This window comes from Zootoca vivipara, chromosome 7, assembly GCF_965207765.1.
Source record: "Zootoca vivipara chromosome 7, rZooViv2.hap1.1, whole genome shotgun sequence".
Taxonomy (NCBI): domain Eukaryota; kingdom Metazoa; phylum Chordata; class Lepidosauria; order Squamata; family Lacertidae; genus Zootoca; species Zootoca vivipara.
Window position 1 is genome coordinate 47,977,287 of NC_142590.1, and position 21,945 is coordinate 47,999,231.

General features: G+C 45.6%; 1 protein-coding gene across 8 annotated transcripts in view; it reads right to left on the reverse strand.

Moving 5' to 3' along the window:
- Positions 1-6,852: 6,852 nt before the first annotated feature.
- Positions 6,853-21,945, reverse strand: part of AMPD2 (adenosine monophosphate deaminase 2) — a 51,123-nt gene continuing 36,030 nt past the window's right edge. For all 8 annotated transcript variants that reach the window (XM_035122451.3, XM_088674121.1, XM_035122446.3 and 5 more), the window contains 7 exons: positions 21,502-21,665; positions 16,042-16,168; positions 15,293-15,456; positions 14,120-14,240; positions 13,699-13,872; positions 11,465-11,575; positions 6,853-10,038 (listed from right to left, as the gene is read on the reverse strand). In XM_035122451.3, coding sequence (XP_034978342.2) covers positions 9,823-10,038; positions 11,465-11,575; positions 13,699-13,872; positions 14,120-14,240; positions 15,293-15,456; positions 16,042-16,168; positions 21,502-21,665 — 1,077 coding nt within the window. In that variant the 3' untranslated portion in view covers positions 6,853-9,822. The remainder of the gene's footprint in view (positions 10,039-11,464; positions 11,576-13,698; positions 13,873-14,119; positions 14,241-15,292; positions 15,457-16,041; positions 16,169-21,501; positions 21,666-21,945) is intronic.

The following is a 21,945-nucleotide window of genomic DNA, read 5'->3' on the forward strand; positions in this document are numbered from 1 at the left end:
CCGGATGTCAAAGCAGCAAGCTGGCAGAAGGCAGAGCAAAGCTTGATTTCTGTTTGTGAATCCATGGGCTGTGGCTATGGGAGAAGTGAGACCCTCTCCATCGTAGGCTCAGTTTGTAATGGGTGAGTCCTTTAAAAGAGGCCCCGTGGATACAGAGTACACATGTTCCACGGGGCCTCTTTTAAAAGACTCACCCTGTATATATGTGTAAGGTTAAGGACCCCTGGATGGTTAAGTCCAGTCAAAGAAGACTATAGAGTGCAGCACTCATCTCGCTTTCAGGGCAAGGGAGCTGGTGTTTGTCCACAGACAGCTTTCCAGGTCATGTGGCCAGCATGACTAAACCGCTTCTGGCACAACGGAACACCATGACGGAAACCAGAGCGCACGGAAATGCCATTTACCTTCCCGCTGCTGCAGTACCTATTTATCTACTTGCACTGGCGTGCTTTCGAACTGCTAGGTTGGTAGGAGCTGGGACAGAGGAACGGGAGCTTACCCCGTCACGGGGATTCGAACTGCCGACCTTCTGATCGGCAAGCCCAAGAGGCTCAGTGGTTTAGAGCACAGTGCCACCCACTTTGTAAATAAACTATGTACTGTACATAAAGACACCACGGTCTCATTCCTGAAGGAAGCACACACCTTGAATCTCACACCATTCAGGAATTGGGGTGGCTTGCAACAATATATTCCTAACCTCACATTGCCATGCTGGGCTCCTTTAGGAGAAAGGATGGGATATGAATTTAAATTTATTAGTAATAAGACACACATTTATTTACATCATTTGTATACCACATTTTCCTCCAAGGAGCTGAGGGTGGCTTACATCGTATCCCCACCACAACCCTGTGTTGCTACCCTGTGTTAGGTTAAAAGGCAGTGATGGACTTTACAGAGTCTAAACCGGTGGTGACAATAGGTTGGTGGCAGCTAGCAGGCTGAAAATATTGATCCACTGTGCAGCAGCCATGAAAATGGTGGGTTTCATACTAGGGACCATTAGGAAAGGGATTGCCACCAACAACAACAACAACAACAACAACCTGCCAGTACAACACAAATTGATGGTGTGACCCCACTTGGAATACTGTGTATGGTTCTGGTCACCTCTCCTCAAAAAGGATATTGAAGAGCATGGAAAAGTTCAGAAAAGGGAACCAAAACGATCAAGGGACTGGAGCAAGTCCCCCTCTGTCAGGAAAAGATACTACATTGGGGGCTTTTTAGTTTAAGGGGAAAGATAAGTAAGCGGGGGGCATGATAGAGATTTATGCAATTATGCATTGTGTGGGGAAAGTAGATCTCTCACATAATACTGGAATGAAGGATACTGGAGGATTTGGGACGGACAAAAAAAGAGACTACGTCACTTCATGCATATGGCCGCCATCTTGGGTGGCTTTAAAAGAGGATTAGACAAGGACATGGAGGAGAAGGCTACCTACTGATGGCTACTAGCCTGACCTCCACTGTCAGAAGCAGTATATGCCCCTGAGTTGCTGGAAATCACAATTGGGAAGAGTGCCTTTGCTTCTAGTCCTGCTTGTGGGACTCCTCACATGCACCTGGTTGGCCACGGTGAGAACAGGATGCTGCACTAGAGGGGCTTTTGGCCTGATCCAGTGGGAGTCCTCTTATATATTATCTTTTCAAAATAATTAGCTGAATCATTCAATTTATAGACTCTTTCAAATTGGAGGAGGAGAGAGGGAGTAGACCATTGCTCGCCTTTCTTTCAAAAATTCTTGCCTCTGGCCTGAACCTTGTAACTACATGATCCTAGACAGGGAAGGGAGGAAGTGGTTGCATCACCTGGCAGAAACCAGTTGTCTTTGCCTCAGGCTGAGGTGGAAGAGCAAGATGCGGCAACCTCCGTATATTTTAAACTACCACAAATAGGGATCCGTTTCTGTATGATGTAGACTTCATTTTTAAAACAACTACCTTTGAGTTCAGCTTCAAAAACTGGGGTGTAATTCCCCCAAAGACTGGACTTTGTGATAAGAAAAGTGAGGGGGCTATGTGCCTGAAATTAAATATACTTAAGGCAACAGGAAGTAGAGGGAGGAAAGGTAAGAATGAGATAACCAGGATTTTAAGTGGCTGGATAAGTGTTTTGTGAAAGTTCTCTAGGTTTGCGGCACCTGCAATTGAAGTACTTAATCAATAAACCTGAACCGTTTATTAGTTTCACCTAACAACAGCTGGACTCTCCATGTAGAGCTCATGGGTTATTACATTGCATGTGTGGAATAGTGATTATTTCTGTCACTAAGTCTTTACAAAATGCATGGGATTTCCATGAAATGGCGCTATGAACCTGATTGCAGATGTGCAGTGAATATTGCTTAATAATATAACAGCAGATCCTTTTACAGGATTTTGCATGACCACTGGGTCTTAGTATTTCATGTTGGTGTTGGGGTGTCTGTGTGTTTAACAGATAATTGCAAAGTTTTGAAAACCTGTGCCAATTGGACCTTGGGGGTTTTTTAAAGCAAGGGGATATGTGGATCTAAATTTGGTAAACATAAGATATTTAAATTGATGCAATCGAAGAAAATGGGTTGGTTTTTCATTATACATATCTAATCTATTTATAATACTTGTAATTCTTAAAAGACTGAACTCATACATATAGGATGTTGCATAACAAAACAGGACACTGGAGAAGGCTAATAAACCATTTTGTGTTTGTCCTTTTAGGGCATATTCACATTAATGGCTTGAGATGCAGCAAGGTCACACACACACACCCATGTGCCCAGTTGCGTTTCAAGCCTCAATGTTCCCCTGCCCCACAACCCCCCTGGAAAGCCTATTCATTCAGATGTCTTCTGCGCTTTCACACTCATCTGCGGCTGCGCAGCAACTTCTGGGGTATGTTCACATTAGAAAATTGGATACAGAGTAAGTGGCAATAAGACTGAAGGTGGCTTGAGGGGAAAAATGCATCAAACAGCAGTATTTGTCAAGAATCTATAGGATCGATAAGCATCGTGGCTGACATCATGTGAGCGCAGCTTCAAAAATCAGCAGTGAGGCGGCCCTGGGTGTGGAATAAGTGGTAATGTGAATATACCCCGTTATGCAGAAAAACTGACTGAAGAACAGCAAGAACACCTCGTGCTGTAGGGAGGAGGGCTTCTCATGCTCTGTATGCATGGTTTTTCATATCTTGTGGAATTATTTTGATGGGAACTTGTGGCACAAACATGCAGCTTGCCGACAGGACGTCCTGGTATCTAAAGAAGTGTGCATGCACACAAAAGCTCATACCAATGACAAACTTAGTTGGTCTCTAAGGTGCTGCTGGAAGGAATTTTTTTTATTTTGTTTTGAGGACGTCCTGTTGTTGTTGTTTAGTCGTGTCGGACTCTTCGTGACCCCATGGACCATAGCACGCCAGGCACCCCTGTCTTGCACTGCCTTGGTCAAACTCATGTTCATAGCTTCAAGAACACTGTCCAACCATCTTGTCCTCTGTCGTCCCCTTCTCCTTGTGCCCTCAATCTTTCCCAACATCAAGGTCTTTTCCAAGGATTCTTCTCTTCTCATGAGGTGGCCAAAGTATTGGAGCCTCAGCTTCACGATCTGTCCTTCCAGTGAGCACTCAGGGCTGATTTCCTTCAGAATGGATAGGTTTGATCTTCTTGCAGTCCATGTTAGGAAATTAACACTGGTGAGGTGAGGAAAGGCAAACTCCCCTTGAAACCAAATCTGATGCTTTCTCCAGTGACATTACATACCATATTATCCTACCTGCTAAATAAAAAGGGTGCTCCTTTCATTAGGGATAGAATTCACTGTTATTCAGTTGTACATGGTGATTTTGCATTCTTCTGCAATGAGGCAGGGCTAGTAAGAGTCCTCATACTATGCTCCTGGCCTGGGCTGCTCACCATCTGATACACCTGTCTCAGGTTACCTTCCCTCCCCCCGCCGTTGTAATCCTGCCTTGCACAAAAATCTTCCCACAACTCTTAAGGCGTTCTCTTGGCCCGGCTTCCTTTTGGTTTGCTAGAGCTGTCCCTCTGGTGTTCAGATGCCCAATAAAGCAGATCAAGGTTTGGATGTTACATTAGTAATCATGTCCCATTTTCTCCCGTTATCTAAACATAACAAAACTTAACTCATACTGGGGCCCACAGAGGTCTCCTCCCCTGTTGATATTAGGCTGTAAATAAGCATTCTGCTGTAACCAACAGAATGCCAGCAGGACATTGCTGCTGCTGAGAGTGCTGGAAGGAAGACCACTCCCTGTGGCAAGGCTCATTTCCACCTGGCCTAGGGGGCAGGGCCCAGACTCACCTTGAACAGCTAAGAGAGGCTCCTGGGAGCCCAGAGGGACATTGCTAGAACAACTCTTGGGTTGGGGAAACTGGGTAAAATGATTTAAGAGATTCTCATTTTACTTCCTCCGTTTCATTTTTGTTGGATTGGTGTTGGTTAAATGTTCGGTTGGGGTTGGCGGTTATTTTAATTTGGGTATAACTGTAAACTGTTTGTTGTAATTATTGTTATTGGTGTCTATTGATCTCTTGGTTTGTTGCTTGTATAGGATATTTTTTAATGTTTGATGTTTTTGTTGGGTTTTTATATATGTTGTAAGCCGCCCAGAGTGGCTGGGGAAACCCAGCCAGATGGGCGGGATATAAATAAAAAAATTATCGAAAATGATTACAATAGGTTGAGAGGTGTCCTTCGCTGTGATGTGTGTGGTGCCCAAAACAGTTCCTCTGGTTTGCAAAAGGACTCAGAAAGGCCGACAATCCCTGACATACACGCACTCACCCTACAGATTCAATCGCTTCACACAAGGCACTGTGTTTTCAATCCAGGCAAACCTTCGGAAACAGAAGCAGGTGGTGGAAGGGATAGCATTTGCAAAAGACAGGGATTTTGGTAGCTGGCACCCATCAAGGTTCCCTTGCCTTGCACCCCCTCAGGTAAATGAAGGAACAGTTACCTCTTGCTCCTCTCAAATGCAACAATCCCCCAGAGTTTTGTTTCAGAAAAGCTGGAGCACCATCTTCTGGCAACTTCACAACATGGCAATTTGCAATTGTTTCATGCTCCACAGGTTTTCTCATCTCTGAAACATTCAGGAACCACTTCACCATCCTTACTATATACACCTTCCATCCACCACAAAATCCCAAGTGGCAAGTTTCTTATTTCCATTTTGCAGGCGGGAGACAGTCGCACTTGACCACAGCCACAGAATGAGCCCATGAAGAGTGGGTTTGAACTCAGATTTCCCAGCTCCAACTCTTTAATCCCAAGGTCATGCTTAAAAACAAAGAGTATTTTTAGGTTCATATAAAGTAGCGAACAGTACATGAATTTGCCAAGATAGCCCCAGAGAGGAGTTTGGAGCAACCAGCTAGCACAGTTGCTATCTGCTACAACTATCTGCAGCCAAGGACCCTTGAAAAGGAAGGTTCCAACTTGCCAAAACTGGAATACTCCCGACTACTATATCTGCTTGTATGTAGGCACTCACCTTCTACTTGATACAGCACTGGGCATTGGATGGAGTTGACACCCCCCCCCCAAAGTTGTGAGTCATTGCTGTCTTACACCTTAAAAAGCAATGACGACAAAGTGTACTAATTCATGTACTCAGTGAAAGGAGACAGGAGCCCTTATGTGGATAGTAGCCTTGCATTTTCATAAACTACCTGTTTCCACCAGCGAAACAGGTCCCAAATTGTTCGAACTACTGCCAACATATATTTATGCAAGCTTGGGTTAACTAGAGATATCAGTGTGTGTTACATAACACACCATGTACAAATTAAGAGCGGGTATTGGGGAAAGGGAGTCCAGCTATCTAGAAACCTCCCGTTTTGTACCAAGCCCACATTCCAGTCAACCTGGGGTACTCATGGAATGATCGTTAGCTACTGTTTTATGAGCTGCGTTCCAACCTTATCTGGTTGTTCTCTAGGGTCAAAATCCACAAGCTCACATTTTCTTAGATAGGCAATCCTAGCTAAGTTAGATACCTGACCCATAATTTCCTTCCAAAAGCCCCCCCCCCCAGGAGGGCTTGGTGCAAAAAGGATTCCTGGGTTTCATTTCACCCATTTTGTTCTGTGACTCACAAGAAAGGAAGGTGTTTTCAGTTCTGTACTGGTCGACCACTTTAACGTACAGGCATACACTCCCGACAACCCCCCCCCCCCACTCACAGACACAAGAATTGTCTTCAGTGAAATCATATGAGAATACTGTATCCCAGACTTCTTTCTCCTGCCTTCTGGAGAGAACATAGACCTTTAGCAATGACATTCTGGGAGCGGGGCTAATGTCTGTCTTTGTAACAATGCAAGCAGCATTTATTGGCTCACTGGCTCTCTGAATTAAAGCACCAACGACTCATGTGTATTTGATCCATTTTCTGTAACTTGTATACATTTATATTTTCGAATGTTTAACATTAATTCATTTTTTTTAAAAAAATTCTTAAAAAGGAGCAGTCGCCCTGCAGTCCACAAAGAGATGGTGTTGATTGCTCAGTTCGCAAAAGTGTACAATTGTTACAGTGGCATCTTTAGACTTTGAACCTTTAGATCAGGCATCCCCAAACTTCGGCCCTCCAGATGTTTTGGACAACAATTCCCATCTTCCCCGACCACTGGTCCTGTTAGCTAGGGATCATGGGAGTTGTAGGCCAAAACATCTGGAGGGCCGCAGTTTGGGGATGCCTGCTTTAGATGATTAATGTCCTGCATAAAACACAGTCCATCCTTTGTGGAAGCAATCTGAGCAATAGCCCTGTGTGTGGTCTATAAGTCATCCAAATGAAGAAGTCCATTCAGTCAGAAACACACAGAAGACTTACTTAAATAATCTTTAATGATGGATCATGCTCATGTTTGACAGGATTTCTAACATCACATTTCAGCACAGACAAGCAGATAGTTTATCCAAACTACGTCGAAATTATCAAGAGTGTGTGACAGGGAGGATGCAGTGATTGTCAGGGGGGATACGGGTTTCATCTCCATCTGACAACAAAGCAAAAACTAACATGGTGTGTGCCGCACCAGATACCAAAGAGAAGCAAGGCAGGTTGCGGCAAGGAAGGAAGGAGGGAGGGATCTGTGGGGAGAGAGGAGAACCCTCTTGACATAGACCAAGAAACATTCAACTCCCTGAGTCGAGATTCCGTATCTTCACAAAGATACAGACCAAAATGCTGTGGCTCCGATCTGCAAGGCTAGCTGAAACCAAGGCAAAACACCTCCACTGCACTCTCCGGGTACCCAAAGAAAAGCACAGAGGTAGGGGAGGAAAGAAGAAATGGTTTTCCTCTTTCAGGCCATGGAGGTGAGATGCCAGTCATACAAAGAAAACATTTTGACCCTTTAAGAATTCTCCGTCCTTCTTGTACACACACAAACACACGGACACAAAGTAGAGCAAGTGCCTGTTTCAGAGGTAGAAGCTCAAGGGGAAATCTACCCAGTCTTGGCACACTCCATGTACTACTCTAAGCAAGGCACTGGCTGCAGTATGGATCTTCAGATTTTGGTCCACAGCAGCCTAGAGGGATGGCTCCGCAAGCTCCCTGCCCAACCTTAGAAAAAATAAAAAAAAACCCATTTCTATTGCTGCTGCCCATCTAATGTTTAGCAAACACATTTTTCCATTGAATCAAAGCTGCTTGCAACTACAAGGTCAAAAGTGCCTTGGCAACAGCAAAGGAGAGGTGGCGCCGTGCAATCGACTCACCACCAAGAAGCCTTTTTTCGTGAGCAATGCAGACTTTGCCCGAGAGTCTGAAAGGAGCGAGCACTGTCTGAGGCTGACCTTCTACTCCAAGCGGCTGTGCTCACAAGGAATTCCTTACTGCGACTAGTTGCACACAGACTGCTAAGGGGGCCACAGAGGCCCAATATGTCAAGGATGGTGAGCTGCCCACAAGCAAGCTTCAGAAGCGATGTGATGGTGAACAGCCTGGCCAGAGATTTGTGGAGGGGACTCTTCTAACTGTTATGAACCTTTCACAGGGCAGGACTCAAAATGGAGAGCTGGGAAAGGCGCGGATCCATGTTCTTCTGCGCATTTCCATTTTGAGTCACATGGCTTCAGCAGGAGGCAGAAGTTACTGCCTGTTGCCGCCTTGGGATTCATTACCCATTCGCAATAACCAGGAGGCATCGCAGTCAGGTCCCAGAACAGCAATTTTGCTGGTGAGAAAGCCAGACCATTCCTATGGCATGTTTCCTTGCCAAATGTAGAAAGAAGATCTTGACATACATATGCATTATGCAAGGACAGACACAAGAGGCTGTTCTCCTCAACCCAATGCAGAGGACAAAGGAGGTTGCCCATGTGGTCTGTGCCCAAGCGTGGCAAGGCATACCGAGAGCTAACAGCTCTCCCCAAGCTCAAGCAATTGTCAAGAAACCGCTCTTTGACCCAACAGGGTAGGGTTAAAAACAACAATGCTATCCTAGAGCAGCTCCAGGGGGGAGGAGTCAGATTTTGTTTGGAACAGCAATACTGAAGTGGGCACCATTTTGCTGATCTACTCCCCAAACAGCAGAAATGTTCCAAGAAAATAATACAAGTATGATGCAGGTACTGTTTTTCGCCTTGCTCCTGGGCTAAGGGTGGCTTGTGGGGTGAGGGGGGGGCACCAGTTTAAATCGGATAAATGGATTAACACATGCACTCTCAATGACACTGATCCAACAAAAAACAGATGTTTAAGGTGTGTGTTTTTGGTGTGTTTTTTTGTTTCAAAAGGACATAAAGGAATACTCAAGATGGCTGATCACAGAACGCCCATGTCACATCCATTTCAGCCTTAAGGCAAAAGCCTCTGCTGGGATAGGTGTTACGGCTCCTCTTGTTACACTTAGATAAAGACCTCTTTGTTACATGATTGTAGAGAGGGACAGACAAATGCTAAAAATGCCAGTTATCTGGCAGGCTACTTTCTCTTTATCCTGCTGGGCTAGACTTGAAGGCCCACTATTCCCCAGCCACTCACAGTATTTTGCCTCCTAAGGCAGGGGGGTTGAGAACTGGCGCTTTCCCCAAGCAAAGGACACCAGAGTTTAAGGGCTTGAGACAGAAAAGACTCTCACCACATGGCCATGCTTTGCACTGGAGGCTGCAGCACGGCAGAGCCGTGCCAACATGCTGCTCTGATAATAAAATGCAGGACTGCCTAACCAAAGAGAAATAAGAGACAGAGAGGATGTTTTATTGGCCAATGATAAACTCCAGCTACCAGCAGCCAAACAGAAGACAAACAAAAATCCAGCGTAGCAGAAGGCACCACTACTCTGCTCTATCCCTTGGCAGAGCCACACAAACACTCACAGCATCTCCTTCCAAATACAACTGGGACACATGCTTCCATGCTGGTGCTTCATTTGGCCTCCATGCAACTGTCGCCAGGTGCCTCTAAGGTCCACTCAGCAGGTCTCTGCCACATCCTTACTCTTTGCTGTCCAGCCTCTGCTCAAAAACAGCACTGCCAACATCTGCAGGATGCTCTTCCCCCTTTCTAGAACTCATTCTAGAGACCCCAAAAGGAATTTCCCTGCCTCCATTGCCCTAGCAGGTTACCAAGTGCAAAAAAAACCACCCCAACCCATTAATGCCTTTCCAGGAGATAACAGGAGATAACAATATGCTTAAAAACAAAAACACAACAGGAAATTAAAACGGTCCATGGGGCTGGGGTGAAGTGGGGGGGGGGGTTGGTCAGGGTCTCTTCATGCTTGTAGGACAGCCCCACCTTGGCAGGCCAAGAAGGGGATGGAGGGGAGATTGTGAGCTGGCCATTCTTCAGCGAGCATCCAAACTGGAGCTCATGGTCAGAAGGTCTTCCTCCTGGATGGTCTCCAGTTCCTCCGTCTGCACAGCCTGCGTGATGAGGGTCAGTTCCTGGGAAAGTGTCTCATAGCGGTAGGCCACCCGGATGTCTGGCACATTGGTGCGCCGGATGTCGTTGCCCTCAGGACCCTCCTTGTGGTAGTTGTGCCCAAGCCACTGGCTCTTCACCTGGGCAAAGAAGAAAGAGACCAATCCACTGTTAGGACAAGCGACAACTTATGCTTCTCCATTGTGCCATTCAACTGCGTGGTAACATCCTGTGCCCATCAGCACTTTAATCAAGGCTAGCACCAAGCATAAAATCCCAGGATACCTTTGTCTGTCTTTAGGCAATTTGTGAAAAACAAACCTTAGAAAACAAAGCCCTGTGGAAGCTGTAAAGAGCTGGCAACAAAACTGAGCATATGTCCACTGTCTGGGCTGCTGGTATATTGGGCTACATTCTCTATAGTTTCTCATCAAGGCTACAATGCATCTTTTGAAAAAGAAAAGAAAGGCAGCTACTTTTTTTTAAAGGCAGCTACATTTATGGTTCTCTATACCCTAAGAGAGAACTTGTCCTCTGAGGGCCATTCCTTATGAGGCCAAAATGGCACCTTCCACATACCAAAGAGAGGTTATCAGCAGACCTGGGGGTGAAATGTCAATGCTTTGCAGAAGTACAAACCCGAATAGGTAATGCAAGAATAAAAACAGCTGATTAAGGACTGAACATGCTCAATGAGCACAGAATAGCGACTGGCTACTGGGTGGATGGGCAGAACTTGAAAATCGGGGGGAAATGGAATGGAGCACCCTTGAAAATGACAGGAATCCTGAACAGGAACACTCTAAGGTGCAACAATTCCTTATATTGCAAAAGTAGGACGTCTTTGTGCAGACATCTCAAAGCCTAATAACGGCAGTGGAGGAGACAGATTAGAACTACTCTTTGATTCCCGCCTCCTCAAATCCCACAGAGGCAGAAAATGCGATCTGCTCTCCGCTGGCCTGGCCTGGAAGAAGAATCCTTCTAGGCCAGGGGGACTTCTTTCACATAAAAGGATTGCAGTGGTATGGGGTTGGGAGAAATTGAGCTCAAGAGGCCACAGGTCACAGGGACAGCATTATCCAAAATCAATTCCCTCTCCCATCCACCAGGGTCTTCTTGACATCCAGGAGGACAAATCCTTCATTTCTTAAACTTAAAGGGTCACAAAGTCCAGAGAGGAGCAGGGAGGTTATAGAATATCCACCACATGACACAGCTCCTTCTGAGCTCGATTTCTCCCCTTTCTACAGTGGTCATGCTGCAGAAAAGGCGACAGAGTGGAAGGAACTGGGCTGAGAAAAGACCCTCTGGGCCTGATCCCAGCCACCGCCTTTCACAGAGCCCAGTTGTCACACGACAAATACAAGGATCTTAAGCTGGAGCATGTTCATGTGTGTGTAAAAGCACAGCTGTTCTAAACTGATCTTAAATTTCCAAAGTTGGAGACATCAGGCCATGAACTGATACGGAAGGGAGTTGCTGGGGTATTCTTGTGTACTGTATTCTCTGAGAAGTCAGGGAACAAAGGCAAACTTTTTTCAGAAAAAAAAGATGTAGCATTACCTTGTGGGAGAAGCCACTCATGAGCACACTGTTGCGTGCAAGTTCGCACATATCACAGGAGCTGAGCTTCCAAACCTGTGTGGCGATGCTGTACTCTTCCATCAGGGGTTCCTGTAAGAGATGGTTTTGTCAGTCAGGCTGCATCATGGACTATATTGCAGGTGAGAAGATACAGCGGCCCCATCAAGGTAGGACTTTGAGGCAGGTGTCTAGGGTCCCACTCAGAAGAACAAGCAGGAGGGTCCCCCAATGTAGCAGGGCTGGCTGGCCACATGTTGAAAGCAGCAAAGTTATACGCATTATCTTCGAAAAAGGACACCTCCCCATAAACTCCAGAGTCTAAAATAACCTACTTGCACCCTCTGCTTGTATATAAAGAGCATTAAGACATGCTCTTTGGTTTGGAGAGTCTGGCGCACACTGGATTGGATGGGTAGGAGTGCGAGACTTATGAGATCATGGGGCATATTCTGGCTACCCTACAGCAATTTCTCTGTACTAGACAATTAGGAGAACAGCATGTACTAGGAAAATTAGGACAACAGCATGCGGCGAACGTATCTGAAAAGATGCAGACAGCTGAAGCAACATCTCCTGTAAATATAGTTAATACCTGTAAATACCCTGGCCTGCCTTCTGCTACTATCCCTCCAGGCTGAATCAAGCTCAACACTACAGGCTGACTACTACGTTCTTGCTTAGACCGTTGTAGTGGACAGGCATCCGTCCAGACAAATGAACAGACAGTCACTAGGTGGCAGCATTCATGCTGACTTGTTGAGAGGAACTTACTCCCTGCTTGCACAAGCAGAAAAGGAATTAAGAGGAAAATCTGCCTACAAAGTGGAACCCAAGTGTACATATATGACCAAAATGAAGACAGAATATGATTCCCGCCCCCCCTCCAGCCAAGAACAGTTGCTAAAGTTACTTCTGAAGTCTTCCACAAGGTCCCAGCCCCCAGATCCAAGTTCTATAAGTTTCTGTCATGCAGGAAAGACATTTAATTGACTGCTATTGATACATCTGGCTAGGTAGGAAGGTGAAATGTAGGGCTTCTCCAAGGTAGCTTGCTCTGAAATGCTACCCATTCCATATGCAGGCGAGCTAGCAGGTGGAATGGAGGAGATTCAGTGCCTGAATGAGGTATTTGGAAAAGAGGTTTGGCATTTCTTAGGCACTAGGGAATGTCTTGGGGAAAGCCAGACCTCTGCAAAAAAGGCCCAGGCTCCACATGAACGGAGATGTAACTTATCAGAAACATTCCAAAGCAGATTTTAAACTGACCCTCCTAGGGAAAAGCCAACAGGAGCTGGGAAGCATCTGCTTCAGGGTGAGGGTGAAAATGTTTCTGAGCATCCAAGTTGGACAGGGTGGAATTAGGCAACAAGCACAGAGCAGGATGGGAGAAGCAGCCAAAGGACCTCAGGGGGAAACGGAAGAAATGTGATAATACTGTGAGAGCCTCCAAGCCAAGTTGGGGGTTGTGGTGGTGGAAGGAACTGGAATGCTTGCCGCTAAAAGGAGAAGATTGCTTTAGTTAAAGGTAGGTAGCTGTGTTGGTCTGGTGTAGTCGAAACAAAAAATAAATAAAAATTCCTTCCAGTAGCACCTTAGAGACCAACTAAGTTTGTCATAGGTATGAGCTTTCGTGTGCATGCACACTTCTTCAGATACCATGCACACAAAAGCTCATACCTATGACAAACTTAGTTGGTCTCTAAGGTGCTACTGGAAGGAATTTTTTTTTAAAAGATTACTATAGTGAGCATAACAGAAGCTTAGTGGAATGGAAAGGACCCGACCAATGGATTAAAGGTACAATAAAGGAGATTCCAATTATACATTAGGAAGGACTTTCTGACATGAAGTGCTGTTCAACAGTGGAGCAGACTGCCCCGGAAGGTGGTACTCTCTCCTTCAACAGAGGCTTTAAAAAGCAGAAATTGGATGGCCATCTGTCAGGTATGCTTTCATTGTGATTTCTGCATTGAAAGGGGTTGGACTGGGGGCACCTTCCAACTCTATAATTCTTTGAAAAGAACCCGTGGAATACAGATTATCTCTGCATACAAACTTTACAGGAAGGAAAGGCTTGCCAAAAAAGCATTTTGCTTGCAGTGGGTAGTATTTTTTGTTTTTTGCAAGATCAGAAGTTACATGAGACAGGTAAATGGATGCCATCTGCCACAGGGTCATGGCCTCACTTTTGGCCTCCGCCACATCACACTCACCTTAGTGAAGTGGAACTGCAGTGGGTCATCTGTGGACAGGGAGACCATGAGGCCCCGAGAGAGGTACTCAGGCAGAGGGTTTCGGTGGTAGCTTAAAAAGAGGCTGTTATTGCTGAGTGGGGACATGGCAATGCCAATCTGGGCCAGGTAGTAGAGGTACTGCAGCACAGGTGCCTATGGAAGAAATGCAGGGTTAGGAGCTGGGCAGCACTTCAGGGGAGTGCTGAGCTTCGTCAAATCCTTGGGTCAGAAGAGAACAGCAGCAATACCCAGGATGTGACTCCTTCAACAAGTGCAGAAGGCTCATGAGATGCCAGGGACTGAACCTGGAAGCTTCTGCATGTGCTGTGCCTCCGAATTTGCACACGGGCGCACACGCTCTCGTTTTCCAAGTGTGCCCCCCTCCCCTTCTTACTCTCACCTTGCGGAGCAGGAGGCCATGTGATATGTTCTCAGACAGCATGAAACCAGATACCAGATGGTGGATGGGCCCTGCCTCTCCACAGTGGGGGCGCAGCACGAAGGTGTGAAAGCCTCTCTTCCTAGAGAACCAGCAGCAAAACACACAGTTCAGTGTTACTGTATACTGCCTTCATTTTATCTGCCTATTTATTACATTTATATCCTCCCCAGGGTGGCAAACCACAAGTGATAAAACAATAAAAACATCTTAAAAACTATTCCAACACAGATGCAGGTTAGGACCAATCTCAACTTAAAAGGCTTTTTGAAGGAGGATGGTCTTCAATAGATGCCTAAAAAGACAACGGAAATGGAACTTGTCCAGTGTACATGGGGAGGGAATTCCAAAGTGTAGGTGCAACAACACAAAAGTCCCGATTCCTATATTGTGCGGACTTCCTGATAAAATTGCATCTTGCAGGAGGCCCTCAGCTGCAGAAGAAATTGATTGACTGGGTATATAAGGGGTCAGGTATCCTGCTCCCAAGCTGTAAAGGACTTTATGCACCTAGACCAGCATCCTGAACTTGGTAGCTAATTGGCAGCCAGTGCCTTTCTGTAAGAGGAGTAGGCGATGAGCCATTAGAATGAGAAGTGGAATGGGAACTGGAATCCAAGCAACAACATCGAAGGTGTGAAACTAACACAAAACCCAGCAGCCACCTCCAAGGGCTCTGTGCACCGGGTTATCTAATAGGGCACAGTGCTGCATGCTCAGTCAGCAGGCACCCAAGGAGTCTTGGCTCAGGAGGTTGTGCAAAGAGCCTTAAAGGAACAGGACTGGGGAACCTCAGGCCTCTAGACCTCTCTATCTGGCTCTGGGGGCTCTCCTCGGGTCACACTGCTTACTGGCCCTCTTTGACTTAGGCAGGAATGGATGCTTCTCTGGATGGAGAACAGAGACGGGCATCCAGGCGCAGAAACCAGCCTACTGTACAAAGGCAAAAACCCGCTTTTGCCTCTGGCCTCACCCACCACAGACATGTGGCTGCCAAAAGGGAATGTGGCCCTTGGGCTGTAAAGGTTCCCCACTTTTGCCTTTGGAGCTAGCAGGGACAGGAGTCTCATCCATTCTGGAGTCTCATCCATGTATAAGGGGGGGGGGCAGGGAGGTAAGAAGAGAGCCACCTACCTGCGCAGGTGATTCAGAACCACCATGTTAGCATATGTGTAGTAAAGGTAGTAGGAATAGGGTGGATTGTCCTCCTCCACCCAGTTCCCAGGCAAGGGGCTGTCTAAGTTGAAGATGTGGTGCTCTGGCTTTGATTCATCATCCACGCTGTCAAATCCATCCACCTGCCCATCAAGAAGCCAAGGGAAAGGAAGGAGAGAGAGAGAGAGAGAGAGAGAGAGAGAGAGAGAGAGAGAGAGAGAGAGAGAGGATGAGATTGTCCCACTTACCTAAGGATTCTTCTGAATCCTCTCGCTCCATGCAGAAAACCTGCTATACAGGTGCTTAAGGAGATGCTCATCCTCAAGAGCCTTCTCTGAGAAAGCAGAAGCAAGGCTGTTTCTTAGCTAAGACCGAAATGCTAAGACTGAAGGTTCAAATGGCTTAAAACCATTTCCAACCAAGCCAAAGTCAGTCCCCCAGGACTGAGTGCCCAAGACAAGGGGCACCCAAGCCCCACCTATAAAAACATAATCCAAAGGTATAGCTATCCCTTTGTTGTTGTTTAGTCATTTAGTCGTGTCCAACTCTTCGTGACCCCATGGACCAGAGCACGCCAGGCACTCCTGTCCTCCACTGCCTCCCGCAGCTTGGTCAGACTCATGTTGGTAGCTATCCTTTTAGCTTGTTCCAAATCTAGAGACCTTGCCAGTCTTCCCCTTAGGAAGCCACACCAGATCAGCCAGCTTTTTTTTGGTGGCAGAACTTACGTGCTCCAAGAAGAGGTGCAGCTCCGGGTGGCTGGCAGGGTGGATCGTAGCTTCAAAGAGGGGCAAGAAGATGTTCTCCAGCATCTCCTGGAAGTTGGCCAGCTGCTTCTTTGTCTTGTACACATCGCTGTCAGAAGCAGAGATACATGGAGAGCACAGCTGTCATTCATAGCTTAAGCTTAAGACACAGGCCTTTGCAGAAATCTCCATATTCTGGAGTTCACCAGAGGGTTATCACTTGCAGTGGCTGAGTGAGCCACTCCACATGCCATATGGCCAGAGTAAGACCTAAGGTAGTATTGTGACCCTGGTTCAAATCTCACCTCTGCCATAAATCTGCTAGGTGGCCTTAGGTGAGCCACACCTTCTTAGCCCCAAACCACACCACACCTCCCCCATTTGCAATATGGGGATCACAATTCTGAGCTCCACTGATTAGAATTGCATATTAAGAAAAGAAATGACATTTGAAAAAACAGCTATAAATTTATGACTATGAAACTAATCTAGATGGTTTTGATACTACAATAAACCACTTAGAAAAATGCAAAGCAATTGCTGGAAGCTACTTAGAAAAGAAATGACTGGCTTCCGGGTTCAGCGCCAGCGCCGATCGGCGGGGTTTCGTCTCGTCTCCGAGACGGCCCGTCCCTGCTAGGAGTGGGGAGGGCAGCGAGAGCGACGCTGCGCCCCTTAGAACCTCGGGAAGGGCGTCCCGGGGGCAAATTTGCTCGGCACAGCCCCAATCCGGACTCCCCAACCCTTCGGCTAGCTCTAATAAGAGCTCTGGAGCGAGGAGGGTAGAAGTCGCGGGGGCCATTTTGAGCGGCAACGTTATTCTAGCAGGAAGAAGCTTCAAGCCGAAGGCGGAGAGCGCTGGATTCTTCCGAAAATAAAACGATTGGAAACAAGATTGTAAGTAACCTCACGATTTGGATTATAAAACAATTTGGATCTGGGAGAGAGGGGAGAAAAGAGGAAGCCACCCCCCCCCCACACGGCAACAAAAGAGACAGTAAATAGAAACCCGAAGCCGTAAACAGAAGATTTGCAATTCAAAAGGATCCCTCAAAGGCATCAAAGAGAATCTCCCCTTTGATGCAGGGTGAAAGGGGAGAGAGACTGTGAGTGCCCTGCAGCAAGAGGTAAAGACTAAGAAAAACCTTTCTTTTCCTCGGGAGCCGGCAGCCCAGACAACCCAGTGAGTTGATCAGGATTTATAAGTCAATTTTTATTTCACTTTGTATTTCTGGACTTTGTGGAATTTCTTTTTTGGTTTAAATGTTTGTGAAATGTGAGTTCGAACTTTATTGTTAATAAGACTTGAAGAATGCAGCCAGTTTGTTAAAATGGAGTCGAGAAAATAAACTGTGATCATATTCCACCCCACGTGACAAGTTTTGACCTTGGCAGGATTGAACTATGTCAACAAAAAAGTGTTCCCCTGAGTTCCAGCGGTCTGTTTTGACCTTAATGTGGGAAACAAGAATAGAATTATGTCAAGAGGAGACACGACGGCAAGAGTTACAGCAACAATTTCAGATGGTGATGGCAGAATATGATTTTTTAGAAGATGAAGCTTTTGACACTGAAAAAGATGAATGTGAGAATGACAATGATGGTGACTGTGATTTGGAAGGAAAAGATGAAGATGAGGACTGTGATGATTCAACACAAAATGAAGCACACCACGAAAAAAATGATGACTTTACTCTACAAAAAGTTGGATGGAGTGCCCTGCCTTTGAGGGGGGCACGATTGGTATTACTGGAACTCCAGAACGCCCACAGGGAAGAAGGAAAAAATATGCAGAGAAGAGAAGAAATTCAGGGGTCCTGTATGGTGGCCTGGATGGCAAAAGACTGTAAACAGGGGGTGGGGTGAAGGGAAAGTGATGTTGTGATTATAAGGATGGATTAACAGGTTTATAACTGGTCTGCTGATTATGGAATTTGCTGGATTGGGGGGGTGGAGCCGGTAATCGGGGATGTAAGGTTAAATTGAGAATAGTTATAGTTTTAAAAGTGAATGGATTTTGGAAAAATGTGAAAATATGGAGGCTTATAGAGGGAGTAAAAATTAGGCACGGGAAGATAAAATGGGAGTTTGATTTTTCAGTGATTTGAATATTAGATGAAAATGTTAACAATTGATTTATAAGTTGTATAAGATACAAAGGTGTATTTTTATAAAGTAAGAAACTGTTGCAGATGATAAAAAAGGGATGAAAACCGGGGAAGGGGGGGGAGGGGAAGCCCACAAAATATGGTTTTACAATTATGAATGCAAGAAAAAATTTTCTGTTTTGTATTGTTTTTTTCTCTTTTTTGCCCTTTCTTTTTTCTCTTTTTTCCTATTTCTATTTTTCTCTTTTTTTGGTATGACAATAGATGGTTGGATGGATGGCCTCCTGCGTACTGCCCTGGTTTGCTGGAGCTCCCTGGTGGCAGGGGGGGGCTTTGGGGTCAGGGGAGGGGGAGGAGGACAGAAATCCAAGCATAAAATGGACCATCTCTGACTGTTCACATACATGGGATACTTCTGTGGCAGGGGAGGACCCATGTGGGTGGGTAGGAAGGAGGTGGAAAAGGTGTTTATGTATGTACCGTTTTTTTTTTTTGTATTTTGTAAAATTAATAAAAAGTATGTTTAAAAAGAAAAGAAAAGAAATGACTTGAAGAATTTGACTGTTTAGGACATAAAGAAGCATGTTATGGGCTGGACACACAAGATGATCTCTTACCACATCTTTCCTGTAATCAAGTATGGAGCAAGCTAGGACAGAAACTGAACAATTAACAGCTCATTCTCAGAGTTTGCCAACAGCTTCAGGGACTGTTGGGCAATGGTCTTAAGAATGTGATCTGAAACACAAGCTTGCAAAAACTTGATCCAAAATATATCCTTGCAAAAGTGTATCTCTCCCCAATTCATTGCTTTGGTTAAAACATGATGATATACTAGGTATCTTCTCCTTTCTTTGGTGAGGCAGGCTGCTTGTTAAATATTGTAACAGATTTCTTCTCTTTTCTTCCTTGTGGACAACAACTCTTTTTTACGACAATAACATTATGTATTAGGATACATTAATAACATTATTTATGTATATATTAATGTATGGAATTGAAACCGATTGCAGTTAGTGATCTATATTATATCTTTTTATTAAACTTTCAATTGAAATTCTCTTAATATATATTTTTAAATAAAAATGAAAAACAAAACAACTATTTTTTCGGAACAAGTGTTTGCTGACCCCCCCCCTCCCCCAAGTATTTCAAGAATACCTCATTACAAAATGCTGAACTTTCTCCTGTCCTGTTATCAACTTAAAATACAGAGTCTGCTAAACAGGGTTGTATGGATAACCAAGATAATGTATGTGAAATACTTTGGGCACCCTACAGCAATACACGAATTCATCTTCCAAAGCAGCATATGCATGGCTTCCTGTCATCTTTAATCCGTAACAACACAGGAAACTTCTTTATAATACATTAGACTAATTGCCCATCTAGCCCATTATTATATCCTCTGATCAGCAGTAGCAGCTCTCCAGAGCAGAAAGCGGCCTTTCATATCACCTGCTATCTAATCATTTTATTTAGAGGTGCTGGGGGTTGAAGCTGCCTTATTCCAAGCCAGACCCTTGGTCCATCTAGCTCAGTACTGTCTACACTGACTGGCAGCAGCTCTCCAGGGTTTCACACAGGGGTTTCTCTCAACTCTACCTGGAGATACTGTAGATTTAACCCTGGCCCTTCTACATGGCAAAGCAGTTGCTCTAGCACTGAGACCCAAGAATGTTGGGCTCGCTTCCCTTTCATAACTTTCTTTTAGAAAATCCCAGCTTATTCTAGTCTCTCTGTACAATTTAAGAAACGCAGCATGTTGCACTCCTCAGGTGCCCACCAGGTCCCTGTTCTTTGCATTGTCAACTGAGAGATAGCTGGCGCACTCACTCTGTTGCTCTATTCAGACAGGGAGGCTTTTCATTCACTTCCCCCAGCCAGAGAAACAGGTGTTCAGCTTAGAACGTGCAACCCTATCTGAAGGGCTTGCAAGCTGTGTTGATAGTGTAGCTGAGCAGCTAAGCTTCAAGTGCGCTCTCCTGCTAAGCTAGGATTACAAGCAAGCACAGCTAAAGCCCCAAGCACAGATCCATCAAAACAAAGTCCTCCGAGTTCCTCGTCAATTTAGTTTTTGCATGTTTGACTGATGGATAAAAGAAAACTATGGGCACCAGCTAAGGAACAAATGGACGTAGTTATATGATGCATAGCCCACTTTTCTCCATCAAAGCAGCTTGCCAGCTTTGTTTACTTTGTCTTAAACCATAAATTAAGAGGGAGGGAGGGAGCAGAAAATGCTAACACCATATCAGAGAAGCAATAGAAAAGCAATGGTAAGAGCCCCTGCAATATAAAAGGTATGTTTGCTGGCCAATCACATCCATGGCTACACAGTGTAAAGGAAGGACCTGGCGGGGCCTGCAAGAAGAGAGCAAGCTGGGAGTCAAGGGAAAGGCAGCAGAGAGGGAAGGAGCTGAAGGGAGAGACCTGACTAAGCAGGGAAGGAAGCAGGCAGAGGAGGAGAGAACAGGAAGAAAAGCAGACTCTGATAAGCTGGGAGGACAAAGGCAGAAACTGCCACCTGCATGAGAGCAGGTAACTGACATTATTGATTTATTCATTCAAGAAATTTGCTGTTGCCAGGCAACTAGGGGCAGCTTGTTCATTTATTGGCAGTGTTAAGTAATCTGCTAATTTTATGAGCTGATGGGTTTTTTTTTTCTAATCAGTCCTACTGAATTCCATGCAAGTAAGTGCATGTAGGATTGCTGCTTTGGAGACCTTGCCTAAAGAATACCTGCTCAAGCAGCAGTTTTCACCATTCTTTTATAAATGCAAAATAAAAGGGGCAAGATGTGTCGCTTTATAAGGAGGCTACTCCACAATTTGGGTGCCAAAACAGCAGAGGAAAAGAACCTCATACAGGTGCCTATGAGAGATCAGGGATTGTCTGCTGTTGTTTTGGTACCCATATTGCTTCGCGGGTGAGGGACAGGTGCAGAAACAAGAGCCGCAGGAGCAAGATTCTGCTTATGGAACAAGCTTTCCCAACTTTTCCATTTCAGATTCCACCTTATCTACTGGGGTAGCTATTGCCTAGTTCTCAATACAACAGCTGCAGGGGTGTCCAACCCCCTCATCCAACCAGCACGGCAGATTCTACCCCTCTAGCCCTCGCAAAACCCTTTCTAATAATCCCTGCAGCTTGCTACACTTTGCTAAAATAGAAAACGTAGTTATGTTTCTCTTCCATATGACTAGCAGAAAATACTGCGATTAGTTCAAGCCACATAAGGCAGCACAGCGGAGTACCCGTCACTTTGAGGCTGTCTGCCCTGCCAAAGATTGGCTCCCCTTCCTGGAATAACACAGGGGGAGTGACACTCACAAGAGGCGAGGCACCTGCACCAGCCAGCGCACATTGTTGGAGTGCACTTTGTGGGCCACAGCCCACTTGGCCAGCTTGTCCCACTCGTCACGGGCTCGGCCATAGATGGAGAGCCGCAACTCCGCATTCTGATACTTGCTCTCTTCCAGATCAGACATCACCTCCTGCCAAGAGAGAGGGGGGGGGCTTGTCAGTATAGGAGCCTCATCAAAGACATCAAAGACTACCCTCCTTTGCTACAGAAACACTCTCGTGTTTTTGCAGGATGAAATGCATTACAAAGGCAATCCAGAGCTTGGACACCTTATACCTTATTTGCATGCAGGGTGGAACAATTTATCTGCCTGCAATTGATTGCTTGGGCTTCTCATGTGCTCTTTGAGACAGCCCCTACTGTCTCAAAATTGACTGCTCTCCTTGCCCTATCTTTTAATCCCCTGACAG